We start from the raw sequence: 16,639 nt of genomic DNA, 5'->3' as shown, positions 1-16,639 counted from the left end.
GGGGGGGGGGAAGAGAGTGAGGGGGGTACACGCATGACCCTGAACCCAACCGCCGTGGCACCCAACCCCCGGTACAGGGGTGCGAAGCCTCGGGAGAGAGAGACGCAGGAGAGAGAACTCGAGATAGAACGGACGAAGCAAGGGCGGAAGAGAGGAGACTATAGCGGGTAAGGGGAGATATACCGTATATACGAAGAAGAGAGAATAGAAAGAGAGATAGAGAGAGAAAGATGGAGAGAAAGCTAGAGACTACGCCGTCGAGAGAGAGTACAGTTCCCGAGATCAATACTCCCGCGTCTTGCGATCATTCATCTTGCCACGCCCCTCTGCTCTCTCCACACATTTCCTGTCTTTCTCGTTCCCTTTCGTTCATCCCCTTTTCCCCGTCGCTCTCTTCCTCTCTTTCTCTCTCTTTCTCTCTTCCTCCCTCCTTCCTCTTTCTCATTCTCTCTTACTCTGTCTGTCTCCTGTCTCCCCTTTTCTCACCCTCCGCGATCTTCATCCCTCTGGTAGCACCCCTCATAGTCGTGGTCGCCGTCATTTGGCGCCCAATCGTGGCGCCTAATACGAATGGAGCAAAGGGGAGAGAACTTTCCGAAGGTCGCAGGAGAGAGGGAAATCTAAAGAGAGAGAAAGCGTGATAACGCACAAGGTGGTGGCTCCGGTTTCCTACGCACTGACTATGCGCGGTTCATGGGAAAATGACGATTTCTTTGATTCGTACATGAAATTTATTAAAAACTGTATTATTTGTAGATGATTATATGCATTATTTGGTACACGCAGTAATACTGTTTTAATTTTGCAATTATCATTTCGGTTTATTCAATTTAAAATATTCGAAATAAATATTTTAATATCAGTACATATACATATAAAAAAATCGATATCAATATATTACATGTTATGGGAGAAAGAAACATCAATTTGAAAATGTTTACAAAAGATTGATTTAAACGCAGAAAATAACAGATTTACATGAATGTAATCGAAATATATATATATTATAATTTAATTTTCTATAATTTTCTCATAAATATATTTATGACTGATATATTTTATAATTATGTATATTTTAGAATAATTATGATAGAGTTATAATTTTAAAGTTCTTTAATATTTCAACATATTTTACGTGAATATTAAATATTTATTGTACGTATAAAATAATCTAGAATAATTTTTTGTCTCAATCGGTGTGTGTGTGTGTGTGATTTCTGAGCAAATCTATTTTGAATGCGCACGTTTTGTTATGTATTGAGTCTTGTGAATGTTTATTAATCATACATGTAAACCATTTGACAAAATTTGTTTACATGATATTTATTATAAAACCGAATATACTGTTGCCAGATTTCACTGATCTTTTAACATGGGAAATACGAATAATATGGCAAATACAGAAAAATTATAAATATAAAGAGACTAAGAGCTGGATTGAAATTGTTAATATTTAATAATCTTTATAATAAAATACAACATACGTTTCGACAAACAATAGGTTATTCTTAATGTTGATGAAGTAAATATTATAAACGGTTACATCCTAATATAAAAGTTTTAAGATTGAATGTTACTTGTTACAACACGAATAATTAAACAAATTTTATCTTCTATTAAAAATACGTACTATATATTTTGAACTTAGATTTTAATTATATTGTTATTAAGATGGTATAATTTAATGTAAAAATCTTGTTACTTTTCTATACATATCAATATAGTGAGAATTACAGTCTTGAGTTCGAAGTTCAAATATATAAATTACATTTTGTTAGAAATATATCCAGATGTAAAAGAAACAACTGCCCGATCGCAATAGTCATCAGTTTGATCGTCTTATGAATTCATGCTTATCTCCAATAACTAACTTTAAATTGTCCAAGTTAAAAAAATAATAAGTTGCAAGAATGCTTGCAAATAGATGATAACGGTAATATTCCAACTATTGTAATTATTATAAAGAAATTAATTAAATCGTACACATATCAATATATTGCGAAACAGAAGTACTTTTATGTTTGAAATAATCCTTTTCAAAAAACGACATCTATATTTTATATTTCTTATTTCTCTTTCTACAAGAAATCATTTCCGATTATATCATGGTTTACTAGACATCTCATATATATATAGATTATTGACAGAAACACATGCTTGCCTGACGAAAACAATAGTTCGTGGAATATAACGGAAATAAAGCCAAGAAATTTTTTGATTTATGTTACAATAAAAAAATGTTTTATGTGGATGGCGTGTTGAACATGATTTAAATGAATTTTTGAAGCCAACCTCTATCTTTTTTGCTGAATATATTGGAAGAATGAGTAGATTAGAGAATTAGAGAATATATCACGTAATGAAGAAAAAAATTTTTAAAAAGATATTCGTTTTAGATAGAAAAGCCGATAGATCCGTTTTGCGATAAAGGAAGTCCACAATCAGATAAATTAAAATATCGGATAATAAATCGATGTATATCGATTCTCTTTCCGGTATCTCGCACTGAGTTTGCTTTCTTCTCGTTTGTATTTTTTTTCCATTTTCTTTTGATGACTTACCGGAGCAACTGGTGTTGTTCTATTTTGCTTTTTCCCTTTTTGCCTTTGTCATTTTAAGGATATTGTTCCTTCGTTTAAAGAAAGCAGTTACTTTAAATGAAAATAATTCATAGAAAAATACAAGGAACAATGTTAAGGAATAACCTATATGATTATTTTAAAAATATTTAATTTGCACAAATTCTCAGAGATATTAAAATCTGTATAATTTTTTAGTAAGTTTATTTTTTAACACTAAATATGAAAATATATCCTTAATTTTTTGTTTCTTACTATTGTGATCATTTCTTTGTATTTATAATATCAAAATTATCCTTGAGTTATGATTTACAAGTATTTCATTGAAAGAGTAATTACAACAGATTACATTTCTCTCTATTTATTCTTAGTATTAATTTTCTCTTTGTTGAAAATAATTAAAATTATACTTAAAAATAGATCTGTAAATTTAATTATTGTTCGTAAAAATTATTATGTGAGTAACTTTTGTCATTATCTTTAGAAAAATGTTGAATGTGTTATCAAGAAAATTTGGCATAAGTGCAAGAATTGATCTAATTCGAAGCTCAAGTATGATCGCACACACAATATAACCATGCGTTAACCAACTGTTTATCCTACTTCATTACCTCTCGTAACTTCGCTAAGCAGACAATGCAGAATAAAAAAAAAAGGATCGATAGAACTCGATTCTAAGCGAGAGTGTTAAGGACGATGAGGAAAATCAAATGATAGCATTGCGGGGCAGACGAGATAAAGAATAGCGAGGCGAACGGAGATTTAAGTAAGGGCGAGGTCGTTCAAAGTCTCGTGGATATCCGTGATATCTTCTCTTTTGAATCGTTTCCTTGCTGCTATCGCATCACCTGTCGCTGCCATCGTACTCGTTACATTCGTCGATTCTTCGCCAGTGGCTTCGTTCTTTATGGCGGATAAAAAGAAATCGAATTACATCGAGTGGAGGCGTACGATCGTCTACGATCGATTTGGTCACTCTTCTGAAGTCAATGTGGACAATTTGTGTTAGCAACCATTTTTCCGATAGATTATTTTACCGTGCGCGTGTCTCGAAAAATTATCTTAAAATTGGTACGTTTATATTAATTTGTGAAAACAATACAAACTCGCTGAAATTAGTTGAGAAAAATATAAATGCCAATTGCCACGTTTGCGATTGAATATTATTCGATCAAGAAATTATTTATAGCACAGATATGTCTGAGCTCGCTAAGATTGTGTATCTATTTTTATTTCTGAATCTAAATTTGCAAAGCTAAATAATGACAATTTTGATGACAATTTTAGGAAATTGATTATATCATATTATAAAATATATATTATATTATAAAAAAAAAAGATGTTCTGATTTATTTACAGTGAGAAATACTTAATAATCTCCGTCTCTTATATGAAAATTTGACATGTCATAGCTTTAAACATCCCTTAAAAATCATTTTCTATGTATTTCGATCTATTTTATAACGTGGTTTTACTAATTCCAAATCTATCAAATTTGCAGCAATGGAAGCCGAGGATGACGAAGAGATCATTGATGGTAATGAGGGCTCCAGAATCATTTTTTCATCAGGTATCAAGCGCGATGGCGGCGGTGACGAAGGCGGAGGAGATGAACAGTTCCTTCAAATCAACCGGCTGCAGCAACACGCCAGCTCGGAAAAGAGATTCAACCGGTAAGTAGCTCGTTTCATTCTCTAAAAGTTCGTCGTTTATGTTGTATGACTTTATTCCTCTCGCTTTGGCAAATCCTTTACGGTATATACGGAAATATGCAAAGTGTTGGCCGTATAACTACAAGCTAAATAAAAAATACGGAGCTTCCTCTTAGCGATCGTTCGCATGGAAAGACCGAGAGTACGACGATATACATCGTGCGAGAGATGTCGATCAATCCAAATCGCATAGCGTAGATTACGTCGATGTGTCGCTATGCAACAGCATTTATACCTTCCGCTTTGCCCGTCATTGTTTTGCGCTTCACCGTGATCCTCTATTCAGTCTCACGATGTATTGAATAATTAATTATTTATTTACGCTCGATGCTACAGTGGTCCAGTAGTTCGTTTTGATGACTGGAGATACATAAAAGAGTGTACGTTATATATTTACAGTATAATTATAACAAATACACGAGTGCAGTTACACGAAATAGGTACCTAAAACCTAAAACATGCACAACAATTCTATCACACTAGTTACAACACAATGTAATAATTATTGGATTATTTGAATAAGACTTGTATAACACTTAATTACTACAGTATATTTGCTCATAGGTAGTACCATGTTATTGTTTGAAAATTTATTAGAGAGATTATTTAAACAAATTTTTACTGATTTTAGAAATAGCAATAGTTTTTTTCAAGCTAAATCCCTGTACAGTTTATCTCATGAGATTATTCTTTGTGAAATGATAATTTATATTCATCGTGATATAAAATTTAACAAAACAAAATACATATAACGATATATATCTGTAGAAGGTTCTAGCGAAATTGAACGTAGCGTTCGAAAATCGTTCTGTTTCTTTTCAAGTTTCTTTCTCGCAAATTGCCGAGTGAGTTTAACGAACTTTCTCCGTTGGGAACGCCGTGTTTTCTCCCAATTTCTTCAGATGCTTATTCTTACCCTTCCGCCCGACGGCTCATATCGGCGCAGACAGAATTCGCTTGAACGTATTACCTACGAGAAGAAGAAGAAGAAGCTGCTATGCACGATTCGGCCGTTGTGAGCACGGACTAGCCAAATATACACGGTGCGTCAGCGTCGCGGCGCGCGGCGTCGCGTCCTCCCTTCTCTGCGCCGTTTCAACTGCCGGGCGCCTCGTTTGAGGTCATCGTCATCCGGCCTCTTTCGCTCTCTTTCCCGTACGTGCGACCATCCCCGTCTTCCTTCTCTTTGCGGTATCCTTTATACCGTCCCTTCCCCTCTCTCTCTCTCTCTCTCTCTCTCTCGCTCTCTTATTTTCTTCATTTGTCTTCGTTCTCTCGTTCGGGGCATTCGGACGCGTCTCGGATGAGCGAACTTTGAAGCAAGTATACGTGGGTACACTTCTATGTTCGCAAAATCACCCAGGATGTTATCATTGCAAAATTCAGACATCGATACAAGGATAGATGTAGATGTCGAAATAAAAAAGCCATTTCTTAAAAACTTTTATTTTATATTTTTAAATCACAAAAGCGCACAGAAATTATTCTTTAACGACATTCTTTATACTTCGCATATTATAAATAATTTCAATGGCGTATTTTTGTACAATGCTTTTATATTTTTTTTAAGTATAATTGTACAATAAGGAAAATGATTATTGTATTTGACGTTATGAGAAATACAAAACGGGCGGACATTTTCATTGTAAAACTAATTATCAGACTAAGTAACGTTCAACATGTTTCGTATACACATTTCTTAAACTTTCAAGTATTGTACTCACTAGATTTATCACAATAAAAATCTTTATGACCGTATTAAAAATTCCCGGAATTATTACGCGTATGTAACTACGGGAAAAATATAAATCTTCTACGGTAGAAGAGTTTTCGATTCGCCTCGCGGTTAAGTGGACCTAGGCAAAAAGCGGAAATAGCGTGCTGCCCCATTCGCCGGTGAAACCGCCGTTGTTTTTTCTCAAACTGTAGTCCATGCACGAGACCGTACGTACCTACTAAGAATATTAGCATACGCGCGATCGAACATAATTGTGCCTTCCACGAAAAGATATATCAAACTTTCAAGAGAAACGTCCTGATCTTTATTCGTATTGTCTAAAGTTTAACCCTCCTAACATTCACGAAAGGATATAAAAAGTTTAAGTGTGCTAGTAGCATCAAATCGACGATAAAAAATTAATTTGTGAGGATTGTTATTTCAGTTAAATGATTGTGTTGCAAGGCAACACAGTGTGCGGCACACAATTTGAGATAAATATATTTAGAATTTTATATATAATTACTACTCCAACATCTATTTTATTATATTTGGTTTAATGTACTCTCCAAATCTTTGAAATGTAGTCTAAAGAGTGAAATCTCATTCTTAAAAATTGATAATTAAGCGACTCTTCAACATTGGCTCAATTGTCACTCTTTGGCCGGTATTCATAGTCAGATCTTATATTTAAGACCGTTTTAAGTACAGTCTTGAGGTGTCACCAATCAGAGGGCAGTATTAGCGTCTTAAGACATTACTTAAGATGATCTTGAAATAAGAACCGACTATGAATACCGGCCTTTTTAGAATTAGATTCTACTCCAAAGATTTTCGAGAAGATTTTAGAGAGTACTCATGTAATGTATTCATACATACACTGAGAAAAAAATATAGTCTATTTTAATAAATATTTGTTCAGTAAACAAAATTATTGTTAAATCAAATTAACATTTCTTGTATCAAATAAATATATCTTTATATTTAGTAAATATTTAGTTGGCAGTATTCAACTAAAATTAAAATTGACTATATTTTTTTTTAGTGTATCGGTTGTTTTCTTGTTCTTAATATAAAAAAAGGTATAAAAAAAGTACAAATAAAAAATTAATATTTGGATAGTTTCTTTTATATTTAAACATATTTTAGATATATTATAATGCATCTATACGAGTCGATGAAATTGACGGTTCATCTTGAAGTCGATAGAAAAAAAGATATTTCTTGTGAAGCGTAGTTGCGTGTCGCCGGCTGCTCCAATACGCCGCAGCGTGTAATTAAAGGCGTGTTTCGTAACCGCTCACGCGTTCTTGGACGGTTTCCGATTACCCACGGTTAGGGGTAACGTGCGTGTATTACGCGCTCACAGGATTCCACGTGTAACGATGTAGTTTCTTCCGGTGTACCGGTGTATATGAGCCCGGAAGACGCCGAGTTAACGTTAGAAACCAAGATGTTCTCGGCGAGCGAAGAATATCGCAGGCATGATTACGCTCACTCTTCTCTCATGGAACTCATGTGGTATTAAATTCATTTTTCCACGTAAAAAATTAATACACCGTAAAAGCGCACGCGAGCTAATATTAAACCCCGTGGCGTATCTCTTTATCTTGAAAGCGATTTTCGCGCGAAGGCATAGCTTCCTGACGCTTTGATCTTTATTCGCATCGCTTAACGTTAAACGTGATCGCTTGACTTTCCCTCGTTTACCGGATACCACATCAGATGACACGAATAAAATTCGTACGCAGTTAAATTTACCGCTAAAACGAGTGCGACGTAAGACATAGATTCTTTATTCTCGTCTGCCATTAACGCGTTATGCTGTTCGTTCAACCGAATTATTTGTTATGTCGGGACAACCTGGCGGTCTCTTTTCGAAGAAGCGATAATTGTGGACGGGCAAGTGGAATCGTCATCGGGGCGACCGTTCTAGACGGACGCTAATACTTTCGACGTCGCGACGCAGTTCCGTGAAACGCGCGTCACGCGTGCATGGGAAATATTTCGGAATACCGAACGGGTTAGAGGGGGACGATGGGTCGACACGACGGGTTTGTCCGGATGGCACACCGTGCGCGTACGACACCGACCGGCAGACGAAACAAAATACTGCTAAAATTAATCCGAGCCTTAGGTCATGTCTGCAAGGAGTCTAGACGACGACCACGACGACGCCGCCGAGGACGACGCGACTCGCCGCCGAAAGTGGACCGAAGCGTGTGGGCGCGATACTTTAACGCGAGTTCTGGTATTTCCACACATTTCCGACTTCCTGCTACACTACTCCCTCGCGTGCATCGTCGTTCTGTCCCTTTTTTTCCGCTATATTTACTACACTGTCTTGCTCCTTTCCTGCATTAGGATCGTCGCTTGTCTAGAAAGTTTGTCCAAAAATACGGGAATTTTCCTTTTCGTCGACACGGTCGAAAAACTTTAATAGGTTAATGAAATTTTATGTTTTTATTATTGGTTTTATATATATATATATATATATATATATATATGTACGTGGTATGTTATTTTTATACTAGAAATCTATATTGAGTACTTATTTGTCGAGAAAACAAGAAATATGTAGTCGAATAAATTTAGTAATGTTTTTCAGAATGAACAGATATTTCTGTAATTTTATTTCGATTGAATGTAGGAAGTTTAAGAGCGAAAAATAAAAGTTAAAAATATATTACTTTTTTGTGTACCGCGAACAAATATTGTTTTCACATTATTCACGCCGTCCTGCGCTTTCAATCTTTCTTTTTACTTCTTCTATTCTCTGATATTTCAAATACAATATATTTCTTTATCATTTACAATTTTATTTTAATAGCACCATCAGAGGTGAAGTGAAATTTATTTCCATTCTTCGGTTGTTGAAATTCAATACTTTGCCGAAGAGTTTTAGAGATTGATCTCTCCTATGAATCTCTAAGTTACGTAAAAGTCGCTTATGTAAATTTAATCGACAAAACACTTTTTATTTATTTAACCTTTTTCTACGTCCATTAATCATGCAATTTACCAAGCGTTGTGTACAAGTAATTCCCCCATAAAAGCGTTCTAAACTGATACATTACGAAATATCGCTTGGACTTTATTCAACACCATTGTTGCTATATAATGACAGATTCTAATTCTATTATAAATCGCCGTTGGTAGGCCACGAAAGTCCTTTATCGCAGATTACAACCCCCTAACGCGCACGCCACCAATTCGATTTGCGCTGTTGATGTGAGTCAGAAACGACGAAATTTGGTTCATGACTGGGTCGAGCCTGCTCGTCGAATATTTGCCATGTCGTGCTTCTGTTGCCACTGCGGAGAATAGATAATACGGACATTGTTCAATGTGAACACAGCTTTCGGCGTGCCAGATGGCATGATTTTCCGATTGTCATTCCGCTTTTTCTCGATCCCTTATTGATCGCCACTCTCGTTTTTCATTTGCGAAATTATTTATCCGAAAATTGAAAATTATTCCTAGTTAGGAAATGTTACTTGATTTATACTTATCCGTTTATTATCTTGTTACATGAATTGACTCATTACGGAAATAGAACAATTGACGCTAAAAGAAGCGGAAATAAAAATGATACAATAGACAAACATTTACCGTTCTAAGAAATCGCTGTTTTATTATACATGCAATTGCATTATTTATGACGTTGGTGTCCAAGTTCAATTAGCAAAAATAACCATTTGTCACATAGCTATTGCATAGATAGAATACTTAATAATCGTAAATCAATATTGAATTACTCAGCATGATATATAGGTGCGATTTTGGTTAGATAAGATTTAACTCATTTTTAAGGACAGAGATTGGGAAGGTTACGACTCAGTAACGTCACCTTTAATAGCACCATGATTGCACGATATTGCGCGATGTAAAGTAACGAAAGAGGGCGCATCGACCGATACGAATTTTCCAACACGGTAAACATTGCATATCGTGTCGATATGTTGCATATGTAAATAACTGAAATATTTACTACGATGCGTAAAAAAAAAGGCAGTTGATCGATAATGCATATCGCAGCTACAAAGTTGAAGAGATCGCAATTACGGGAGATTGTTTTTCCGGCAGTTGCATTTGAAGGGAGAAAAAGGAAACTTTACTTCAGATTATGCAATTGACGATTGATTGGTAAATCGATTGAAGAAGGTGTAGACGAGTGCGTGCGATGAATAAATAATCGCTCGTGCCAGTATCTGCAATTGGCTCTATCGAAAGGGTCTCGAAAGAAATCGTAAAGCCGACCGAGGCACGCGCCCTACGCCCTATGACCATCTGCCGGTCTCGTTTCTTCTTCTCGTCATTACCCGTCTTTTACCTACTAGCCCGCGTACTTTTCCCGCGTCTCTGCTTCCATTCGAAGGCGTAACCATCGTACGTTAATAACTCCTTAGAACTGAAAGACGCGAGACGAGCAGTGTCGTTTAATATACCTTTAGACATCTGCTATGGAAAACAGCCATTAAGGCCCCTCGCCTCTCATTAACGGTAATATAAGAAAACGCAAGCTGGTAAACTTTTAATAAACGCACTCGTCCACGTCGATTATTGCTCATTTGCTCGTTCGTCCTTCGATCCTCATCCTTCCATGAAAATTTTGCGTTTACGCGCACACGAGTAAGTGCAAACATCAAATAGCACGCTTATTCAAGATATATTTATTCTATTCTCTAAAATTTATATCCAAAAAAAGTACTTATTTTTTTAGACAACAAAGTTGAAAACAATACAATTAAAGGGCTAAAAGCCAAAAATAATAACTTTAATATTTAAAAGACATACATATGTTTCGACAACGTTTGTGTCATTCTCAATGTACAACAATAATAAAAACTAGTTTCGAACGGTTAACATATTAACGGTTGAGCGAATTAAGCATTAAATTTACTCTGCTTTCCCTCAGACTTCAGACCATCCCTCTTATATATATTAGTCGCCAAAGGTGGTACACGGAGAGAATTTTTTCTTAGAATTTACCCTGAAAATATGACAGTCGTGGGACAACATTGTATTTTGAAGAATTTTAACATAAATCCCTCTCATTCATTAATAAAACTACAATAAAGTTTAAAATAAGTTTGATCAATTTTACTGAAGTGCATGGTAAAAATCTTCGAAATACAATGTTGTCCCACGACTGTCATATTTTCAGGGTAAATTTTAAAAGAAAATTCTCTCCGTGTAGGCAAAGCGTCATATAATTTAGCAGTCATTTTTGTGAAGTTGTAGATATTATCAGAACATGTAAATCTTAAACTAAGTTATCCTGCTTATTCCAATAGGTGTCAAATCAGTCGTAGTCAATTTATTCAAACTTACAAATTTTCATCTAATCAGGCACACATGTGAACGAGTCAAAAGTTGGTTTATTGTTCTAACACATTCTAGCTAACAATCTGTTGAAAATTGTTGAACATAAATATAGTTGTGTTTGCATAATAACAATCAAGTGGAGTATTATAAAGTTAAATTTATTTTAAAAAGTGGTTTTTCTTTATACGAGATGTATTCTAAACTTTTAGTTAAACTAAAGTTTAATAAATTTTTTATTTATAGTTTAGAGATTAGGAATCTCAGTTTAAATTTTAGTCCAGTAATTTCAATTAGTTTGATTAGGGTTACCGTAGAGTGGTATTGTAAAATGTCCTGGGGAGAGTCTTGAAAAAAAAAAAAAAAAATGTGCGTGACTACTTTTTCGATGCGATGCGGCGACCAAGGAGGGATTAAGGGATCGCCGGATCGACGAGGCTAACGAAGAGGAAGCTGCGGCGAGGGTAGCGCCAACGGAAACAGCTACGAAAACAGTCGCGTCACCGCTAGCAGCCGGCTTTTAGGTCTTTGCTCTCTCGTGCAACTTCTCGCTTTGTGTCTGTCCCGTTCGTCTCCTCTGTTGGCAGGGCCGGGTGTTTTCCCAAATGTCAATTAAAACATTCGATAACGAGGGAATTGCCTAGATTAATACTATCATGAACGAAGAAATGAATTTATCAAGATGCGAGTAATATATTTGCATAATTAAAACGTGACTTTTTCTGTTTGCCATGTCACCGTGTTTTGAAGTTAAGTTATGAATATTTTAATATTTGACGGAGTTGTTATGCTTCACGCACAAGACTTTTTTTCTAAATCTTTGAACTAAATTAGATATTTTGTTATTTTCTTTAACATTTATAAGAGAATATAATTTTTACAAGCATAAAAGAAAAACTTATTGCAGATATAATTATTTCCTTTGGCATATTGGCAATTATTTTAATTTAGGCTAATACGAATGCTACAATATTTCAATCTATATGCCATTGTAAAATGAGTTCAATTTAATTTGGTAAAAAAATATTACGTTATGATAATATAACAGAAAATGTTATTAAAAAATATAAATATTAAATTCATAGGTGTTGTATTTATTACATTCAATCTGAAAGTCAATTATAAATTGTAGTAAATCATATTCTAAACTGTTTTAAAAATTATCTCAATAATTAGGAAGGAAGAAAAATCTCTGCAGATTATTTTATAAAGAGACTCAATTACTTCTGATTTTTAAAATATTAAAAATTACACTTTAACAATAACTCATCAACATCTATAAAATATCAATATTACTTCTAAGATCTCTAAAATGAATGTCAGTTACGAAATTTCAAAATATCTGAAGAGATAATTAAAAAAATGCACCGTTTCTTTCCGATATCGATAATCTTTCCTATCTTCAAAAGGAAGGTTTAGGGTACTGTATACTCCAGTTACGGCAGTGGCTGCCTGTCTCTCTCCACATCCTCCGCACCACCGGCATCGCCGGGAGTAATCCGTGTGCATTTACGACCCTTGGTGCGCGCACGGCCGTAACAACGTGCATGCGTGTCGGTGAGGGGCAGGTGTGTACACTCGGGTAGAAACGAGACTTATTCGTAGGGAGAGAGAAGAGCGACAAAGTGAAAGCGCGCGCGAGAGAGAGAGAGAGAGAGAGAGAGATGAAGCACAGAGGGAGAGGAGGAGTAGCGCGTGCCGCCGTCGACCATCCGGAGGCCAGGTGTAGCCTTTATCCATTTTACTCGCGTTTGTTACCCTCGGACCTCTACGATTCCGATGCACCCTCTGGGTCTCGCCGCTTCTGGGGTGCCCTTCGGCCGATGCGGGGAAAGCGAGTGAGAGAGAGAAAAGAGAGAGTTGCAGCGATCGACGGCCAGCGTTCTTTCGATGGCTTGGAGATGCGAATTTACACACTGCGCCCCTCGCAAACACGCGAACGATGCCCTCGTGCCATCGTACGTTTTCATTTCTCCCATTTAAATCGTAATGTTTAATTTGTAGTCTATGTAAAGTACGATGTCATGTGCGTTCGTTCTTCGGATATATTGTATACGATTACTGAGATTATACTATTAAATTCATAATGTAAAATTGCATCCAATTTGAATTTTTTTTAATAATTTCTATAATTGCTGTTGTTCCTACTCACATTATATCGTTAATTTAACTATAACAATAGAGTTAAATAATTTAACTCAAGAAAATGTTTCAAATTTGACTCAAAAGTTTATTATTTATTAACTATATGATGTTGTTTAGGTACTTTGAAACTGAGTAATTTAATCACAGAAATGCATTGATTTACATTTTGGCTCCTCCTCCTCACATGGAAATTAAGAATAACAAAATGTTATTTAACTCGCAGGATTGGATTATCTCTCCTTTGGTATCTAACAATGTATGATGTATAATTTTGTTTAATTGCAGATGATTTTGCGGAAATAAAATTAAACGTCACATTTATATCGAGTGACATAGAAAAATTTATTATTTTAAAAACATAATTTTGAAAATATGTAATATAAAAAATATTAATATAAATAGATGCGTATGGATCACAAATTAACGTAATCGTTTAAAATACTAAAAATAAACATGCCTAATGAAATATTTTGAGGAAAGAAACAGGAATTTTAATTAATGCTAATGTAACTATATATATGTACTATATATATTATATATGTAATATAAATCGGAGTTTCTCCGATAATAGATAGGTACCTAATTATGTACGATAACGATCGAAGCGCCGTTCTATGGTTTCACCGGAAGATCGTAGGAAATAGACACCGTCTAGAATTTCAAAAATTTCCTCCAGCTGTCGTGTCTGACGCAATCGACGCGTCTCTAATCCTAGAGCAATGAGGGATAATTACACTCCCTTTTGTCGTCCTTGTCGTCGTTTCCCCTGTTCATTCCCTTGGAGCAGCACACGCCCACGCGGAAATGACACCCGTTCCGAGGTAATCTACGTGACCCCCAATAACGATTTCTTCGACCAACGTTGAAAACGATGTTGTCGATTTTCTTCTTGATTCTGACATACCTACTACTTATTGAACGCAATCTTCGATTTAAAGATTTAGATAAAAGCACCCATGAAAAGGAAAAAAAAGTTCTTATTCATCAATCTATACATTTAATTATTTACTTTTCTGCTATTATTTGATGTTTCTATATGTATACGATAAATGGAATTTTGTTATTCGGTAGACAAAAAATATTGTTATATTGACGAAACGGCTCGTGAAAGAGCACAGTCATAAGATAGATGTCACATTTAATGACCAACGTTAGTAATAGCCTTTGATTCTGAATTTATCAACAATATAAGATAATTTTGTAACAATATAAGATAGTATAATGAAAGGCAATATGTTGTCGAAAATGAATGATTCCATTAAAAGAAAGCATTTCACCGCGTTTCCTCGCGTTAAACTGACATCGATAAATTTACGGTATTTTTCTTTTCGACGCTATTGCGATACTAGGATCAACATCTTTCATCGGTTATCTCGTTGCAAACGTTCTATGGATTGGGACAACGTTAAAGAACCTTCCCCAGAGAGAAGTACGACGACGGGGAAAGCCTTTTGACGTGCATTAAACACGACGGCAACTAAGTGTTTCTCTACAGTGTTCGTTCTCCACCTCTTTCTACTTTTCTCTCTCGGTCATGGTGACGGAATACTCGGGTTATTTCATCCTCGATCCTCCTGGAGGATAAAATAGTCCAACCGAACCTTTTATCAACGGTTATCCTGGGAAACGATGAATACGAGTACCATTTGAGAATCGCTTTCGGAAATAAAACAAATTTAAGAGAGAGATCAGGATGGAAAAAAACTTTGGACGGTTATTTTGAGTATCACTTAGACCTTCTGAGAGACACAATATGAAGAGAAGCGTCAAGTTGCTAACAAGGAAATTTGCACAGTTTACCTTTGTGTCTGAGGGATAAACCGCTAAACAAGAACTTATATAGGTAACAATATAGATTTGGATATCAGAAATGTAATATATTAAAATTTGTGTATGATTTTAATGACACCCGAATATTTTAACATATTTCAATTTGTAAATGTTATAAATTTTCTCGCCGGAGGTTACTTGTTTCTTTTGTTTTTGCTCGCGATATGATTGAGAACAGTATAATGTATTTTTGATAAATTTTAGTTGATACTTTTTCTTGAGATTTCTCGCCTAATACGAGATGATTCGTTGATCCATTAGGCGACGGGGTTTAACACTACAGCCGGTTCTTCGGAAACGAACAGAGACGTTATCATGTTACGATACTAGGCTCGCGTTAAACCTGGTAACTGAATATATCTCTGCCCAATTGCTGTCAAATGTTCGACAACGATCGAATTTGTCCAATCAAGTATATAGCTTCTGGCACTCTTTCTTTCTCTCTTTTATTCTCTCATTCTCTTCCTCTTGGTTCGCCACTCTACTACCAAAATATATCGGTGGAACGAGTTTTCAATGCGATTGCATTCATGTCACCTTCAATGGGTTGTATAAAAGAATAAAAAAATTGATTTGGAGGTTATAATAATCTTTTTAGCTTGACTTCTGAAACATTTGATGGATCTGATTTATTTTGAGAAGTTTATTTGAAATTATCTTTTCTTAAACTTTACTTTTAATCAAAGTATGTGATAAAAAATACATTTAGAGGCAAAATTGGTGTTTCGCTTTAAAAGAAAATTCGATGTCCGTCTGTAAGACCGTTGATTGCATCACTGCGGGTTACAGTGGATCACAGTGGTATGAGTCAGTCTGTTGCACCCGGAGGAAGACAATCGCGCGGCAGGTTCTTAATTGCCGTTGGCACGGGGAGACTGCGGTAGAAAGAGAGGCCAATCGCCGCCGTCATGCACGTTCGCATTTCTGCACGCGCTACGAAGGAAGAGTCCAGGTGCGAAGTGCGTCCCACCCTCTCCCCCTCGAAGCGTCTAACCACCTTTCGACCGGCACCTCGTACGGCGTGATCGGTAGCGGGGTTTTTGGGGGAGAGAGAGAGACCTCGGAAGGAGCTCGGACACGACGGCTCGTTTTAAGGACGTAGTGGGCCCCTCCGGTGCCGCGCCGCGTGCCTCGTAGGTCGAGAAACGCGACGCAACGAGACGCGTCGGAGAACGGAGGGAGAAGGGGCTTTCGGCAGGGCGGTTTGTGCTGCGGCTGTGCCGCGCGCGCGATGAAGCAGCTGCAACTGCTCGCGAGATACGCCTTAGATCGTCGTGTCGTGGCACGAGCCTTCACGGCATGTGTTTCCTTCAGTTTCCTTCTCGCTTCCT

General features: G+C 36.2%; 1 protein-coding gene across 1 annotated transcript in view; it reads left to right on the top strand.

Annotated features, from left to right (window-relative positions):
• LOC108766706 (serine/threonine-protein phosphatase 4 regulatory subunit 1) overlaps nucleotides 1-16,639 on the top strand; it is a 142,536-nt gene that overhangs the window by 21,775 nt on the left and 104,122 nt on the right. The window contains exon 3 of the mRNA XM_018516161.1: nucleotides 4,081-4,252. Within this exon, the coding sequence (XP_018371663.1) occupies nucleotides 4,081-4,252 (172 nt within the window). The remainder of the gene's footprint in view (nucleotides 1-4,080; nucleotides 4,253-16,639) is intronic.

The sequence above is a fragment of the Trachymyrmex cornetzi genome, unplaced genomic scaffold, assembly GCF_001594075.2.
Source record: "Trachymyrmex cornetzi isolate Tcor2-1 unplaced genomic scaffold, Tcor1.1 scaffold61, whole genome shotgun sequence".
Lineage (NCBI taxonomy): Eukaryota > Metazoa > Arthropoda > Insecta > Hymenoptera > Formicidae > Trachymyrmex > Trachymyrmex cornetzi.
This window is presented reverse-complemented; position numbering and strand designations above follow the sequence as displayed.